General features: G+C 41.6%; 2 protein-coding genes and 1 long non-coding RNA gene across 4 annotated transcripts in view; 1 reads left to right on the forward strand and 2 right to left on the reverse strand.

Moving 5' to 3' along the window:
* Window positions 1-987: 987 nt before the first annotated feature.
* LOC113169852 lies at window positions 988-16,166 on the forward strand. The gene is made up of 4 exons (XR_003299602.2): window positions 988-1,115; window positions 3,059-3,151; window positions 14,668-14,717; window positions 15,984-16,166. It is a non-coding gene; the product is annotated as an uncharacterized LOC113169852 (long non-coding RNA).
* On the reverse strand, window positions 5,314-14,548 carry LOC113169824 (mucin-22-like). Its single transcript, XM_026371557.1, has 4 exons — window positions 14,300-14,548; window positions 8,813-10,098; window positions 7,219-7,347; window positions 5,314-6,281 (listed from the first exon to the last, which is right to left on the reverse strand). Exons 1-4 carry the CDS (start codon window positions 14,349-14,351, stop codon window positions 6,225-6,227), a joined length of 1,524 nt encoding a protein of 507 aa, XP_026227342.1. The 5' UTR covers window positions 14,352-14,548; the 3' UTR covers window positions 5,314-6,224.
* The window catches only part of tg (thyroglobulin), a 36,371-nt gene continuing 35,651 nt past the window's right edge, over window positions 15,687-16,406 (reverse strand). For both annotated transcript variants that reach the window (XM_026371531.1, XM_026371530.1), the window contains exons 49-50: window positions 16,183-16,355; window positions 15,687-15,874 (exon numbers count right to left, since the gene is read on the reverse strand). In XM_026371531.1, the coding sequence (XP_026227316.1) occupies window positions 15,780-15,874; window positions 16,183-16,355 (268 nt within the window). In that variant the 3' untranslated portion in view covers window positions 15,687-15,779. The remainder of the gene's footprint in view (window positions 15,875-16,182; window positions 16,356-16,406) is intronic.

Below are 16,406 nucleotides of genomic sequence, written 5' to 3' on the forward strand. Positions count from 1 at the left end.
CTAACAAACATGGGGGCCCGTCTACTAGCTAACAAACATGTGGGCCGTCTACTAGCTAACAAACATGTGGGCCCGTTTACTAGCTAACAAACATGGGGGCCCGTTTACTGGCTAACAACCATGGCGGCCCGTCTACTAGCTAACAAACATGGGGGCCCGTCTACTAGCTAACAAACATGGCGGCCCGTCTACTAGCTAACAAACATGGCGGCCCGTCTACTAGCTAACAAACATGGCGGCCCGTCTACTAGCTAACAAACATGGGGGCCCGTCTACTAGCTAACAAACATGGCGGCCCGTCTACTAGCTAACAAACATGGGGGCCCGTCTACTAGCTAACAAACATGGCGGCCCGTCTACTAGCTAACAAACATGGGGGCCCGTCTACTAGCTAACAAACATGGGGGCCCGTCTACTAGCTAACAACCATGGCGGCCCGTCTACTAGCTAACAAACATGGGGGCCCGTCTACTAGCTAACAAACATGGGGGCCCGTCTACTAGCTAACAAACATGGGGGCCCGTCTACTAGCTAACAAACATGGGGGCCCGTCTACTAGCTAACAAACATGGGGGGCCGTCCACTAGCTAACAAACATGGGGGCCCGTTTACTAGCTAACAAACATGGGGGCCCGTTTACTAGCTAACAAACATGGGGGCCGTCCACTAGCTAACAAACATGGGGGCCGTCCACTAGCTAACAAACAGGGCGGCCCGTCTACTAGCTGGCGAATCGAGATCAAGTAGGAAACTGAGTCGTAGTTTGAAGAAATTTACAAATGTATATTTTTATTGTGCAGCAGGTGAAAAACATTTGTTTATTGTTCTAATTCACTGTGTTCTCCAACCAACCGCGACTTTGATGCGATGTGTTAACATTATTTCTGTGCTTTATTGCAAATGTCTTGTGAATAAATGTGGTGAAGTTAGCTGAAGATGCCATTCCACATTAACATCTAGTCTTTTCAAATGTAAAATGTTTTCTCCTGCTGTTGGTTAAACATACAGACACGTTTTCAGTTTCACAGAAGCAGCTGGAGTTACATTGAAGCAGATGACAGATCAGGTTTCGGTTTGGATCAGCTCCTGACTCGTCCAGCTGAAGGTTGATTAAGGTTTGTCTGTTGATTCAACACTTTGGTTTGGGTGAATATTAAGAAGACGGTGCAGTGTTTAGTGCTCTCTGTCCTGCTGCTACTACAGACATGTCTGACCTCTCCACCACTCACTGCTAGACATCAACAGCTAAGACTCATGGGAAGTGGAGTTCTTTCAATCCTGTGATCATGGTTATCTAACCAATAGTTAGCTAAGTTATAGGTATTACTGATGTAGAGCTCTCAGCAGGATTTTGAATTGGGTGTCTGGAAGTTCTGGGTTCACTCGAGTTCAGTGGCTCCAGTCCGCCTTCAGAACTATATAGGTCAGACTTTTTACCTGTTTGATCTTTATAAATGTTTAATGCATTTAGAAACAAATGAATGCTTTTACTTCACCAGGTCTTTAAAATCAGTGAAACAGCAAAGATAAGAACCCAGTATAACTGACTGGATCTTAACTTTAGAGCTTCATACTGTACTCACAAACACTCTCACAGCTATATGTCAGTGTTGATGTAGTTATATTTCATACATGCACAGTTTCCTTTCTTGTGCTGGTTATTAAGTGAATTATTTAGATGTTTTAATCTTGATTTAAAAGCTCAGTCTGGTCCCTGTGAAACATAAAGTACCTAGAACTAAGACAGAAACATTTTCCTCCTGTGCTGTGTGACTTCTTGTCAAACGCTCTTCTTAGTTTGTGTTGTGGGTTTTGACTTCAATGTGCCTCAAATCTTCTTTTTGGTTTGGTTGAGCCTAATGTTCTTTGTCTTTAATATGTGAGGGAATAATGAACAGGGTTAATCACATTTTCCCAGCAGTGATGATATCAAATAATGTTTTTTTGTCTGACCAACATTGCAAAACACAAAACAAACAAACTTAACTTATATAGAACCTTTTGTTTGGCGACAGTGTTTTACAGATAACTGACAAACTGATAAGAAAGAACACATTAACAATAACAGCAAATTTAAACCTTTTAAAACATGAACATCAGCAGAGTTGGAATGGAAGTGAAACATTCTGGTTTTAAGTTTTACGCATTTAATGAATCAGCTCATTTGGTTTTGTTGGTGTTTGACCAATGGGAGGAACGTCTTTAAGTAGTTTACAGTTCCTAATACGTTTACGTACAGTGTACTTTAAATGTGTGTAATCATGTACATGAGACTGCTGTTCTCTGCACATACTTGTTTTGTCATTCTGTTTAATTTGTTTTTATTGCTCATTTTTAATTTGTTTAATTTTATATAAAATTATGGGTTTTATACTATTTGTTATTTATATGTTTTTAGCTTTTTATTTCCCTGGTTCAGATTTTCAGTTTTTTTTTTTTTTTTTTTTACTCAACTGTCTTCAGTCTTAAAGCAATATATTCTGTTCTCTATTAAAAAAAACAGTCAACTTAGAAATCCCTAAATTAAAAATATGTATATATTATTTATATTGTAAGAAAATTAATAGTTTGACTTACACAAGTCTGAAATCTTGTTCTTTGGCTGCTGTTGGCAGTAATGTTGGCGATAAGATGCTTTTTGAAATATAAACCTCTAATAGTAAAACTAAAATATACATGGATTTGGTTGTTTGATTTCTGACATTTTATTTGCTGGTATGACTCAGTTTTCTGTGGTATTATAAATATTTTATTACCACATTTCAAACTAATATCTACTTTATTTCGTTAGTGAGACCCACCCTCAGCTCTTAGGTCGTCCTGCTGCGGAGGAGAAAGCTATTAAGAAAAAGTAAAAGTCAACAGACCAGTTGAGTCCTGTCAAACACTGGTAGATGTTTCCTTGATAACAGACACTACGGATCACCTACAGCCTGTTTGTGATTGTGAATTCCTGGCCCGCTCCTCAGTCTCCTCTGTTTTACATTTTACAGGATGTTAAAACTGTTTCTCCGCTCAGTAAAAAAATCTGAGCACCTGCCTTTATTTATTTTTACAGGTTTGTGATGTCAAATCCTGAATCACAGAGTGTGAGGGTGGAGCTGAGGTGGTGTGAAGAATCTGCAACAGCTGACAGCTGATGGACAGCCAGGTAAATGGTCAGCCAGTCTCTAGATGTCCAGTTCCTGTTCTTGACTAAAGCAAATCCACATCAACGGTCTTGGTCCTGATTAGTTCACACGGCCACGTAAACATAGCTCAAAGAAACAAACTTTCACACAGGCTGCCAGGGTTTACTTAGCACCGCAGCCAAACAAGTCCTTTAGCAAAGAAACAAAAATGACGTAAACAGACGTGTTGGACCGGATTTAACACTTCAAACTGCAAAATAAGATGTTTGTCCAGAGTTTAAATATTTGTCCAGTACATTAAAGGAGGAACTCTGGAAGTCATGGAAAGGTTCCTGTGGTACTGGAGGAAGTTTAAATGTCTTTTGAAGAGGTTCAAGGGTTCCTGGAGTAGTTTAGGTTCTTCTGGGGTTGAAAACGTTTCTGGAGGATTATCTAGCAGTTCTAGATGTGGACCCTGGTCGCCTTGACGAAGGTCTTCTTTAGATGAGTTTCTAGCAGTCCTGGAGAAGGTCTTAGGATGTGTAGCTAGGATCTACAGTTTTTGATGAGGTTCTGTTGGTTCTTCAGGACGTTCTAAGAGTTCATCCCTGGTATGGTTTCTATGGTCTCTTTAAGACGCCAAGGCAGAATCCCTTTTTCCCCACTGTGTCAACGTGTTATTAACGGAATTTGAAAGTAAAAGAATGGTTATGTTCTAGAAGCAATAAGGGCAGATAGACATTCAGAGGAAGAAGTGATAAATGGGACTCGGACCTCAGTGTGGTGTGAAGTGAGTACTAAAGAATTCCTGTGGTTAAAAACTACTCTGTCTTTGTTGCTAGTTTCATCGTGGCCCAGTGTTGCTAACCAAAGGACTAATGGGGCTGGCTGAGTTTACCTGTCTACAGTGAGCTGGACTCATTTTAATAGGCTTATGTGCCCAACACGAGTAAGAGCATTAGAGATTTATTGAACTGATAATGACTAAAATGGTAAAGTAGTAGATAATTGTTAATGAACGTCCCGGAGCGAAGAGGATATATGTGGTCCACTGTTTCCTGTCTCCAGGATGAGTAAGAGTACAAACAGAAACCACAGTAATGTAAATTCAGATACATGTTGTTACCTCTGAAAATCACCACATTAGTGTAACTGGATGTTAGAAAAACGTGCATCAAGGTTCATAATGCATAAGAAGAAAAAACAAAACTGAGCAGAAACACTCAAAGAAATACTCAACATTTATTCAGAGTTACTGAATATGATGCAAGACCTTTGATTAAACTAAAACCGAAGACTAGGAGTGAGATTTTTATGTTGACTGACACAGCAGAGCCCGGCCCAGTCCCTTTATGTTGATATCAGCTTCATCCATCTCATATCAAACACCCGAACATTTATAAATTCCTCAGCTGCCACGCCTCGTCTGCTCTCAGTCTTTGTGAAGCTCTTTGTGATGAACTGGTTTTGTTCACTTTCAGAGACACAATGATGAACAAACTAGGACAGTGAAGCTGCTGCCAAACTGCCAGTGAATAGAAATAAGACTGTTAATACCTGTGGCAATAAAACAACAAAATAACAGTAGGTCTCAAACTGATGGCAATTAATTAATTAACTACAGTTACAGCAGTGATGGCGATGATGGTACAGTTCTATTTAAAAAGAGTGAAATACAACATTGATAATATAGACGTGAGTGTAGTATGTGTACATTTGTATTTGAGATGTAAAATATTTGTGAAATAGCTTTTTAATAACAGCTGAATTTTATACCAATCGTGAAGTTATTGTGGACATTTATAATTAAAATAACTATGATTGTAAAGTAAAACATCACAGTACATGTATTGTATAAAACATTAACTGTTAAATTAAAAGATATTGAAAATATAATGGCCATATATTTGATTATACAGTGGTTCTGTATTCACCAATATTAATCTATATCATGCATATAAATATTTAACAATATTGTTTATGAATTTAATACCCAGCAATTGGAATAACTAGGTACGTAAAATGGCAAAATAATGACTTAGAAAATTAAAATGGCAACATGACAATATTTGAAAGGAGTTTAATTAAACAGTAAATGATGAATAAATGTGAAACATAATCATTTTCTAATTGATCACACATGAAAGAAATAATCAGTTAATAAATATCTTTAAGATATTTTAAATGTAAAGAGCCAATAAATGTAAATATCAGCATTAGTAGGAGTTGTCAGTAACCTTTAACAGAAGTGCTGTTTACACCTAATGGGAGGATTATTGAGCTTTTTCTGATTAAAAGGCACAAACCCAGCATGAGGGCGTCTTTGTCCTGGAGGTAGTAAAGTTGGGGGAGGAGAGTCGGGGGAACAATGGAGAGTGGCGTTTATATTTGAGCAACATATTAGTGTGAATATGTTGAAGGACAGAGACTCAGGGCGGCTTCAATGTGGAGACATTGGCATGAAGGTAGCTGAAGAAGACCTGTTTTAGTTAGGGAGGGACAGTCTCTCCGTTTCTCCTCCAGAATACGTCAGGATGAATGGGCGGCTCGCACCAATCATTAACCAAAAATCAATAATGAGTTTTGCTTGAGTCCGACTCATATGGTCCAACACGGAAGACAAGCGAAAAAGCTCATCCCTGCTCTGGTCATCTGCCATTACTGTTTCAGCAGTGAATGTGAAATGGATTTTTACTGTGTGTTACTCATGATGGTTCTGTAGCTGAGAAAACGAGAACCGGGCCGCCGTGCTGACTTTGTTGGACTTCGATGTCCACTTAAGAGTACACTGGATCAATATCTAAAAAGAACTGTGCATTCTATATGTGCAGAAAATATGTCCTAAAAAATAGTACAAGTGAAATCTAAATGAAGTAATATGATGTTACTAGTTGATATTAATGCAGTTAAATTTGAGCCATTTATCACTATTTGATGAAAACTCCAAATGAAATTAGATTATTCTCTGTTCGTGCTTTACAGATAATAAATAAAGGCTAATGAGAACAAAAGAAAAATGTCAAATGTTTATCAAAATGAGAATTAAAATGTAAAAAAAGTGTGTTTTTATGTAAAAGATGTTTAGTTTGATTCTTGTCAAACATGAACGTGTGGCTATGGGTTGACTGTGTACATCCCCGTCCGGGGCTTCATTGGCTTCTCCATATTGTCCTGAAAAAGATGAAGTGTTATTTAGAGATCTTCTCCTCTTCTTTTCTCCTTCTGTATTCTGCACAATTATTAAACACTATTAAGATGTTACTAAGAGGAAATGTATTGTAATGTCATGTTATATTAAAAGGTCTTAATAACATTAATATGTTGCCAACAGGCGTTAATGTGACTTTAGATGAAAACATCACAACATTAATGCTGATATGTAGCAGTGGATATTATTAACATGGTAACCTCAACAATCTTGTGTAGTTTTAATTAGATGCTTCTTACATTGCTAGGTTTTACTGAGTGTGTTAAGTCTCTGCGTATATAAATATTTATTCATTATTAATACATTGAACTAACGGTTAATGAAGTAACCACAGGTTAGGGGTTCGAGTTACTGAGATGTTCCCATTACAAAGGTTTCAACCTGTGGCTCACTGATAATTTAATGAACTATAAATAGTCCGAGTTAGTTCCAACAGTCAGCTCATATTTTTATCAGACGTCTTTTGTTTGTACGTTCCTGTTGTCATGGTCACACTAATTACATCACAGCTAGGTGTTACCTCTGTTTTCTCCATTTCCTCTGTGTAAATGTTGACTGTGACTCACTAAAATACAAACTGAATAATTGTTAATTATCTCCCAAACCCAGTGCACACCCATTTAACATACATCGCTTCGTGTCCAGGACACAGCAGATGACGGTGTTGGTACCCAGGCGCTCACATTTTGTTCAGTGACTAAATCTAACCTTTGTCAGTGTGAGGGTATTTTATCTAAGAGAACTTTCCTTGTTACTCATGTGGGTTCATGCGTTTGCTGACAGACCAGTCTTAGAGAGGACATTTGGGTTTCTGCTGGGTCAGCTCCTCTCCTGGTCTGTCACATTGAAACACTCCTTCTGAGCTTGTAGGTTGTTTGTGTTCACTGATGTTTGACTTACGTATGGCCTCCCGTTGGGTCCCTCGAAGCGACTGTGGGTGGCGTACAGAGGCAGATCGTCTCTGTGGGTCAGGTGGTCGTAGGAGCCGAAGCCACTGGAGCTCCCTCTGTAGCAGCAGCACCACACAAGCTAGAGACGAGAAAAACTGAGTTAGTGTAAAAGTTTAAAAGCACTTACACCCACCTACACCTCCTCTTGTACCGCAGTCTGAAAACCACACCTGTGCTATTTACATTTTTGTTGATGGATTAAACAAATCTGATTTAATGTGCAAATTACTGAGCCTTATGACCCCCTTACTCTGTGACGGTCGTTTACCCGCTCTGCAGCTCTTTTCTATATTTCTGGTCTAAAATGTACCTACAGGTTTATATATCTGCTTATTCATTGACAGCTGACCTAATATACTATTTAATAATTTTTGTTATATAGTTTTATTGTCTAGTTAAACTAGGTTCTCTGTTGGTGTCCTCGGTCTACAGTACTGCTGTACTACTGTACTACTGTACTAGAGTACAGACCAAACTCAGCTGAGTTCTTCTCAGGCTGCTGTTCAGCTGTGAGAGACATGTTAATGCAACAGCCGGGGATATCTGTACTGATATTTAAAATGGTCATTAATCACTTCCACTAAGAGTCTACGGTCCACCAGAGACTTTATCCAAACTGGGCTGGTTAATATTTGTTGTTCGAAAGTCCGTAAGTGAGACAACAAAGAGATGAAAAGTAATTAAAAGATAAAGTCACTGCTGCAAACACAATTCAGTGTATTCAGTTTTCTGTTTGTCTTGGCTAATGAGCTTCTCTCACGCGTTGTTTTGTATTTAGTTCAGCATCCTGATGCATAACAAATGAATTATAAACCTCTCACTCACTCTTTTCCTTTTTGCCTTAATGAAGCTGTAACAATCAAAAGAGAAATCTGACTAATGTCTCAGTATCATTCTGAGCTCAGTGTGACTTCACTGCAGATGTTCTGTGAGTCTTACGATGACTTGAACATTTAATGAAAGGATCTCTGCTGTGCCTCATGTGGAACATGTGTGCTGCTCCTCTGGAGACGTATTGATGCTGCTGCCTCGTGAGGACACAGTCGTGTCACAGAACAGGAGCGACGTGCATTTGTCTGTGTGACGGCCTAAAGAAACCGAGCTGGACGTCCAGAACTAGAGCTGGTCCAGCTGTTGTGAATATTAATGATATCTGCCTTCTGGCTACTGCTAGCTGTAGTTGGGCCACTACTGACTAATACTCCTAATACATATATGAAATACTGAGAATCGAGATAAATACATAACTTTATATAGAAACGATCTCATTTGGACCGTACAGTATCACAGTAACATCACGTGAAGTTGTGGCCACAACATAAAATCTCATTCCCTCTTTTTATTTTTACTTCGTATGTCACCAGAGGTTCTCTGTGGAAAACCCAACGTGAGAACAGGTGAAACATCAGAGATGTAGACGCACACCTGAGCACAGAGAAGCACTAAGACCAAGGCTGCTTTAATAGCTACAACCTGTGGATTGATGCTGCTTCTGAACATTAAAGTCGGAGAGAGAGAAGAAGCTCGTGGGTTGTAAGACTCACCAGTGCTATCAGCAGCACGATCAGCAACAGCAGAACCACAGCTGCCAAAACCAGCAGAGCTATCCCCCATCCAGGTACACCACCACCCCCACCAACACCGGCTGCAGCGCCGCTCGTACTCGGGGTCGTTTTCTTGGACGTCACCGAGTTGTTCGAGGCGCTGACTGTCGTCCTCTTTGTTGCTGTGGTGGACTTGGCCTCAGTGGAGCTGATGTGAGTGTTGTCACCATGAGAGGTGTGTCCTACACTTGTCGTCGTAGCAACAGAAGAGTTGTTTGTAGTGTGGTCTTCAGTGCTGTTTATAGTGTTGGTTACCGTGGTTACATGTTGTATTGTTGTGTTTCTGTCTGTGGTTGTTTTGTTTATGTGGTCAATGGTAGAACTGGTTTCACTGCCTTTGGTGCTGGTTTTACTGGTCTCAGTGCTGGCAGTGGAACTGGTCTCAGTGCTGGCTTTACTGGTCTCAGTGCTGGCTTTACTGGTCTCAGTGCTGGCTTTACTGGTCTCAGTGCTGGCAGTGGAACTGGTCTCAGTGCCGGCAGTGGAACTGGTCTCAGTGCCGGCAGTGGAACTGGTCTCAGTGCCGGCAGTGGAACTGGTCTCAGTGCCGGCAGTGGAACTGGTCTCAGTGCTGGTTTTACTGGTCTCAGTGCTGGTTTTACTGGTCTCAGTGCCGGCAGTGGAACTGGTCTCAGTGCTGGCTTTACTGGTCTCAGTGCCGGCAGTGGAACTGGTCTCAGTGCTGGCTTTACTGGTCTCAGTGCCGGCAGTGGAACTGGTCTCAGTGCTGGCTTTACTGGTCTCAGTGCCGGCAGTGGAACTGGTCTCAGTGCTGGCTTTACTGGTCTCAGTGCTGGTTTTACTGGTCTCAGTGCCAGCAGGGGAACTGGTCTCAGTGCTGGTTTTACTGGTTTCAGTGCTGGTTTTACTGGTCTCAGTGCCAGCAGGGGAACTGGTCTCAGTGCTGGTTTTACTGGTCTCAGTGCTGGTTTTACTGGTCTCAGTGCTGGTTTTACTGGTCTCAGTGTTGGTTTTACTGGTCTCAGTGCCAGCAGTGGAACTGGTCTCAGTGCCAGCAGTGGAACTGGTCTCAGTGCCAGCAGTGGAACTGGTCTCAGTCCCAGCAGTGGAACTGGGTTCAGTGTTGGTTTTACCAGTCTCAGTGCTGGTTTTACTGGTCTCAGTGCCGGCAGTGGAACTGGTCTCAGTGCTTTTGGGGCTGGTTGCTGTTGTAGCACTAGTCGAGCTGGTGGTGGAGGCGGAGGTTGGTGTCACAGTGGAGGACGCTGAGATAAAGAGAAGAAACAGCTGCAGTTATTTGTGTGTTGCAGATCTTAGAGGATCAGATCTTTGACTTGACCTAGAGATGGGTTTGACAGACAGCCTGTAGTCACCTGGTAAACGTTACTGGAAATCTATGAACACATGCGACAGTCAGTAATATGAGGAGTGACCCACAGATGTGAACCGTACAGTTACAGAAGAAGCTGCTTCCTGATGATATTCTGTGTTTGTGTTGGAGCAGACTGATGTAGACCTGCACAGGCCACTTTGTGTAATAGTGGTTTCAGTTCTAGATTTTTTTCTGATGTATTTTAAGAAAGAGGAGGCATCTCCAGAAAAATCTGCCTGGTCTGATCAGGTTTGTCTAACCACCTGAAATCCCTGATTACAGTTACACAATCAGCTACTGGAGAAAGACTGGAACCAAACAGACTTGTTGCTGGTTTCAGTTCCCCTGTAGGTTATCCCCAAAAAGGCCAGAACCAGTTCACACCTGCACCAGGTTGGACACACTTAACGACCCATTTAGGTGTTACGAGGGGGTGGGCAGAGGTGTGACCATTACATCCTTCACATCCCCCCCATCCTTTGTTTCACCTAACGAGCCTATTCAGGGCAAGGGGTGGAGTGAAACCAGTCTTGGAGCATAAATTTGCAGCCTCTAACCAACTATCTTCAGACTGAAGGAGCTACTTGGATGAGTAGCGAAACGTTTCAACTAACTAAAGGAAGTCCAGTTGTCATGACTCAACTTCCAGATTAATAAATAATGATCAATTACAATAATACAAAATGAGTCACTAACATATTACAGATTATGATGAAGCTAAATAATAATTAATTAATTAGCTGACTGAAGGAAAATGAATGCTTAACTCGTTATGATAAAGTTAATTATTGATGAACGTTCTCTTGTTTCATCTTGTTCCAGCTTCTGTGTTTCAGTTACAGACGTTTTCCAGCTGCTTTGCTCGAACCATGCGGCAACGACTCCTGTAAAATCCGTGAGCAGCTTTCAGTCGCAAGCTGCTGCAGTAATGATTTAGAAGAACAGCGCCACAGGCAGAAAGTAGTGCTGGGTGGTGGAGAGTTGGTATCACACTGGTTGTTTTATGACAACACTAATGGTTATTTGATTGTGACTCCTGCGTGTTACATCACTTCCTGTTGCTGACTTGCTTATCAGTTGTAGAGTTATGTTTAGTTTCAGCTCTTTAGTCATAAGGGAATTTATATGAAGTGGAATTCATTTGCAGCATTGGAGGCGAGGCGGACTGATTTAGAGACTGTACACCGTGGAAAAATAATCCAGCTAGCCTAGCTCCCGTTAGCTGTCCTCCAGCTGGGTGACGTTTCACAGGAAGCATAACCCCAGACACTCGCCCAAGGTTCACCACGACCAGGTTCAGGTTTCCAACCGGTTTTCCCCACTCAGCAACAAACAGCTGAGAAACCCACTCATCATTGGCAGCTCTATAGTCAGAAATGTGAAGTTATAGACTCCAGCGGCCATAGTCAAGTGTATTCCTGGGGCCAGAGCGGGCAACGTCGAATCCTATTTAAAACTCCTGTGTAAGGATAAATGTAAATATAGTATAAGGAGTTAATCACGCCTGATTACAACAATAGGAAGTCACTAAAATGAACGTGGAATCGTTGTAACTTTGCTTAAATGATGTCGGACTCCGTAGTTTAGGGTTAGATGGTGCGTCTCAACTCTCTAGGAATATGGCAGAGTTTATTAGACGACCTAAACCCTGACATCTCGGAGTGGAGCCCAGGACGCAGAGACGCAGTCTTACACACCTCTCTGCAGCTTCCTTACAGCCGTCACCCCCCCAAAAACTACCATAACCCTAAATTATTTATATCAAAAACCAACAAGAGGAGTGATTTTCCATTGCTATGCAGATGAGACCCAGCTATACTTACCTATGAATCCAGAAGAAACGAATCAATTAGTCAAACTTCAAGCTGCTTAAAAGACATAAAGGCCTGGATGTCCTCCAATTTGCTACCTCCACCAAACTATTTTGTTTGGTTCTAAAAATTTCAGACACACTATGCCTTATCACATTCTACATCCTAGATCAGTGGTCCCCAACCTTTTTTGCGCCACAAACCAGTTTAATGTCAGATAATATTTCCACAGAGCGGGCTTTAAAGTGTGGCGGATAAATACGACAAAATAAAAAGATATGACCGGCATGAAAACTGGTATTTTCTAAATATCTAGGTTTTCGACCTAAATCAGATTTTTACTGATCAAAATGAAGTGGCAGTTTTGAAGGCTTCATTGCCTCATTAGAGAGCTGGTCGCTGTATATTATTCAGAGCGGACTTGGTGCGTGGGAACAACCTGTCGCAATAAATGCATATTTCCAGTCAGACTCCTGGTACTGCGTGTTAAATGCAGCTTTGTTTTTCTGTGAAGTCGTAGGTTCTTCTTCTGTCTCCTCACTGGCTCTTTTACCCTGCGCAAAGAAACTTTCCAAAGACGTTTGTTTTTTGTTCATTTTGTTTGTCTGGGGGTTTCAGTTAGCAGTTATATATAATGTGTTAGCGACCGGGCTGCCCCTTTAAGAAGGTAGAGATCTAGGTCAGGCAGGTGACCAAGGCATCAAGAGTGAGTCATAGAAAGATGTGGAGGAAAAAATCCGGTAATTTTCCAAAATAAAACATTCTTCAGAATCAGATAATAAATGAAACTGAAATAATGTAAGTTATGTATTCTTTCTATGCGGCCCGGTATCAATTGACCCACAGACCTGTGCTGGTCCGCGGCAGGGGTTGGGGACCACTGCCCTGGATGACTTGGTATCCGCCTCAAGTAATACTGTAAGAAATCTCAGAGTTATCTTTGACCAGGATATCTCCTTCACCTCATACATCAAAGAAATCTCTAGAACTGCCTTTTTTCACCTGAGAAACATTAAAGTTAAAATTAGGAGCATCCTGTCCCAAAGTGATGCTGAAAAACTAGTCCATGCATTTGTTACTTCCAGACTGGACTATTGTAATTCCTTATTAATAGTTTGTCCCAATAACTTGCCTTCAATAATAGCCTTTAGATATCAAGCTCCTCTCCTGTGGAACCAGCTCCCAGTTCATGTTCTGGAGCTGCATATCTCCAGAGTCCAGTTACTGGTCTTACCAACCTGTCCAGTGTTTTTCCTGCTTGTTGTTGTTTTTTGTTGCCTGCTGTTCTTTTCTCTCTCCTCTTTCCTCTCAGTCCAACCGGTAGAGACAGATGGCCGCCCACCCTGATCCTGGTTCTACTGGAGGTTTCTTCCCCTAAAGCGAGTTTTTCCTCTCCACTGTCTCCTGGTGCTGTTCAGTGGGGTTGTTGGGTTTTCTATATAATTCTGTATACAGTTCTATTTGTAAGGTCTTAAACCTTAAACACTGTAACATGCCTTGAGATGTCGTCTGTTGTGATTTGGTGTTTTATAAATCAGATTAATGAGGACATTAATTAGAAAACAGAAATGCTGTGTGATGGTGAATGGACTGGAGCAGTGTTGTAAAGAAGAAGAGAGACTGATAAAGTCGAGTTATTGCTGCTGAAGGTGGATCTACAAGCTACTGAATCATGGGGGTACTTCGTAATTCAGCCCCCATGTTTATTCTGTTTTTACATAAAATACACAGAACTAAGAGAGAAGTACGAACTCCTGCATGACCGGCCCAATCACACGTTACTCAGTGTCCTCAGTGTAAAACAGTTTTAAAGCGTCAGCTGTCACTACAGTGAAGGTCGTAGTTTGACTTTATATGTTCTAAGAAGAACAAATTTGTTCTGAGAGAATGACATAGTATTAATATGTTTTATAAGAGTTTTTGTTATAGACATTATTCAGTCAGATATTAATAATAAGATACTTCAGGGAACAACGTTAAACTTCAAACTTAGATACTGGAACTTTACAGAGACTTTGTCTGTGCGGGTCCACGTCATGTTAACAGGTTTTATTAAACAAAGTCCTGACATCCAATGATTAAACATAGTTTTTTCCCAACTACCTGTGTGTACAAGGTTTTAAATTACCCCCACCCCCCCTCAGTTGGTCTGGAGCTGAGGGATATTATCTCTCTGACCTGAGACCTTGATAGTTTTAGTTTGTCTCAACATTTGTGCGTTTTGAGCCTCAGCAAATCAAACTTTCAGAACAATATTAAAAATGAAGGTGAGCCTGTTCTTACCTGAGCAGGTGGTGAAGGTGAGAACGAGGCACAGAACGAGCAGCATCTCCATCTTTCTACAGGAAATCCGACAGATTGTGACAAAGATCTCAGTGTGAGTGGCTGCTGGAGTCTGTTTCCATGCAGAGAAAGACTCCTTTATACACCTGCACAGGTGGAGGAGGAGGAGGGAGGGGCTGGCCCATCCCCTGGGATTTCCAGCATCAACATGGCTCCACCCAGTGGTCACACATTCCTGCTTCTACCTGTTCTCATGTAAATCTGTTGTTTCAGCTGTGACGAACCGACATCATGCTGCAAATCTGTGTAATGCTCCTTTAAATCTTTTTACCTGTTTTTAAAGTGAAATGTTGAAAATGTTTTGTCAGGTGACACGAAGCATCATCCACCTGAGACGGGCTGAGACACCTGAGTTCAGGTAAACAACTTCTCTTTTTCTGTTTGAATCTAAAATGATGAGTCCGTTTCAGGAAACGTGCAGATTTGAGTTTATTCAGTCACAGCATCGTTTTCAGCAGGAAACTTTTTATTTCTTCCGTTTTTCGCACGCGTTAGTGATGAATAATTAATCTGTTGAACCAGCGACGTGCTGTGTTCACTGCTGCAGGTGAATTTCTAATCTTAGAGCTGCATGTTAGCACGACGAGGTTAGCACAGATTCCACATGATGAAACGTCATTTAATACTTTAAAACTATGATAATAAGCGACGTCTCGTGTTTTGACAGCATCGACCAACCACTGGTCGCTGGAGATGAAGCTTCTACTGTGTCAGTCTCAGTATTTCCAGTTTTATTTCATGTCTTCTTTGTTAAAATTAAATGATTCAGATCATCCAGCTAATTATCATAAATACAAAATGCTGTTCTTTAATGATTTAGTTTATTAAGGGAGAAACCTTAGCTGGACCTTAGTCCAAGTATTTTGTCCCACTCTTCTCATTCCAGTATAAGATCATGTCACAGCAGATCATTTGGATTTAGGTCCAAAACCACAGAAACAAACCCAGTTTGCTGCTGTGTTTCAGATCAATGGAGGCCAAGGTCGCCTCCCCCTCCAGGATCTTCTAGTAGAGTTCAGAATTAATGAATGGAAATGATTAAAAACGGCTTTTTTTCAGGTTGACGTTAGTTTCATGAACTGAATCCTGTGTGAAAAATATGTACAAAATAAAAAATCAGGGCGTGGGTGAACTGAACGTCTGATCTGTGCACGTCGTGTTGTTACAGTCGACTATAAAACAGAATCACTGGTTCTCGCAGCAGGTAACTCGTGTATAATTAGTCCTTAAGTAACAGAACAAGGTTTATTAGGACCTTGATCATGGCCGACAGGTGTTCCTAATAAACTGACAACTGGTTTTGTAAAGAGTCAGAATCGAGAGCAGCTGAGTTTCAAATGCTTTTTATTGGTGATTAGGAACAAAGTGGATCAACAGAAACTTCTATTGTTCAGAGTAGAAACAGAAAGTTTTGTCAGGTTCAGCTGTAGGCATCTTTCTCCATCTGTGATTGGCTGGCTGGTGCAGCCAATGGGATCTCAGAGGTCAGCACAGGTTGGACAGACTCTGACTCACCTGGAGGAAAAACACAGCTTCAGTTTAACGTGAATTAACGAGTTCTCGTGTCAAGACGCAGCTGAACACTCGTCGACGTCCTGCTTCAACACTGTCCTCTGTCCTTCAGGTGAAGGTCCACAGCGGATTCAGGTCCGGAGGTGTTGCTCCTCCTGGACCTTCATCTGAAGGACAGAGGACATTGGAGGACGGGGACGTATTGGACAGAGAAGGTCCAGTGTTCAGGTTACAGGTGTTACAGGTCTGGAGTGGAGCCGGGTCACAACAGGAGAGACCTCAGCGTCCCACAGACTGCTGTGTCCTCTGACCTGTCAGACTGGGGCCCAGTTGTGTCCAGAAGGAGCAGGTATTCTGACCCAGACCCTGGTGCTGTTGGAGGGCGGGGCTTAGCTGCAGGTAGGTGGGCGGAGCCTCAGAGGATGCGACAGACCTCCACCGTGGCAGAACAGATTCAGGCCACACACGGGACAGGTTTGGGTTCCTAGAGAAAAACAAGAACCATGAACCTCAGGATCCAGTCTCCGCAGGTTCG

The sequence above is a fragment of the Anabas testudineus genome, chromosome 16 (assembly GCF_900324465.2).
Source record: "Anabas testudineus chromosome 16, fAnaTes1.2, whole genome shotgun sequence".
Taxonomy (NCBI): domain Eukaryota; kingdom Metazoa; phylum Chordata; class Actinopteri; order Anabantiformes; family Anabantidae; genus Anabas; species Anabas testudineus.

Excerpts from the sequence above, each read along its gene's own strand:
- LOC113169824 (XM_026371557.1), bottom strand. The coding sequence starts at position 14,351 with ATGGAGATGCTGCTCGTTCTGTGCCTCGTTCTCACCTTCACCACCTGC. Across the intron at positions 10,099-14,299 it reads CACCTTCACCACCTGCTCAG|CGTCCTCCACTGTGACACCA; the intron begins GTAAGAACAGGC and ends TCTTTATCTCAG. Across the intron at positions 7,348-8,812 it reads TCGTGCTGCTGATAGCACTG|CTTGTGTGGTGCTGCTGCTA; the intron begins GTGAGTCTTACA and ends TCTCGTCTCTAG.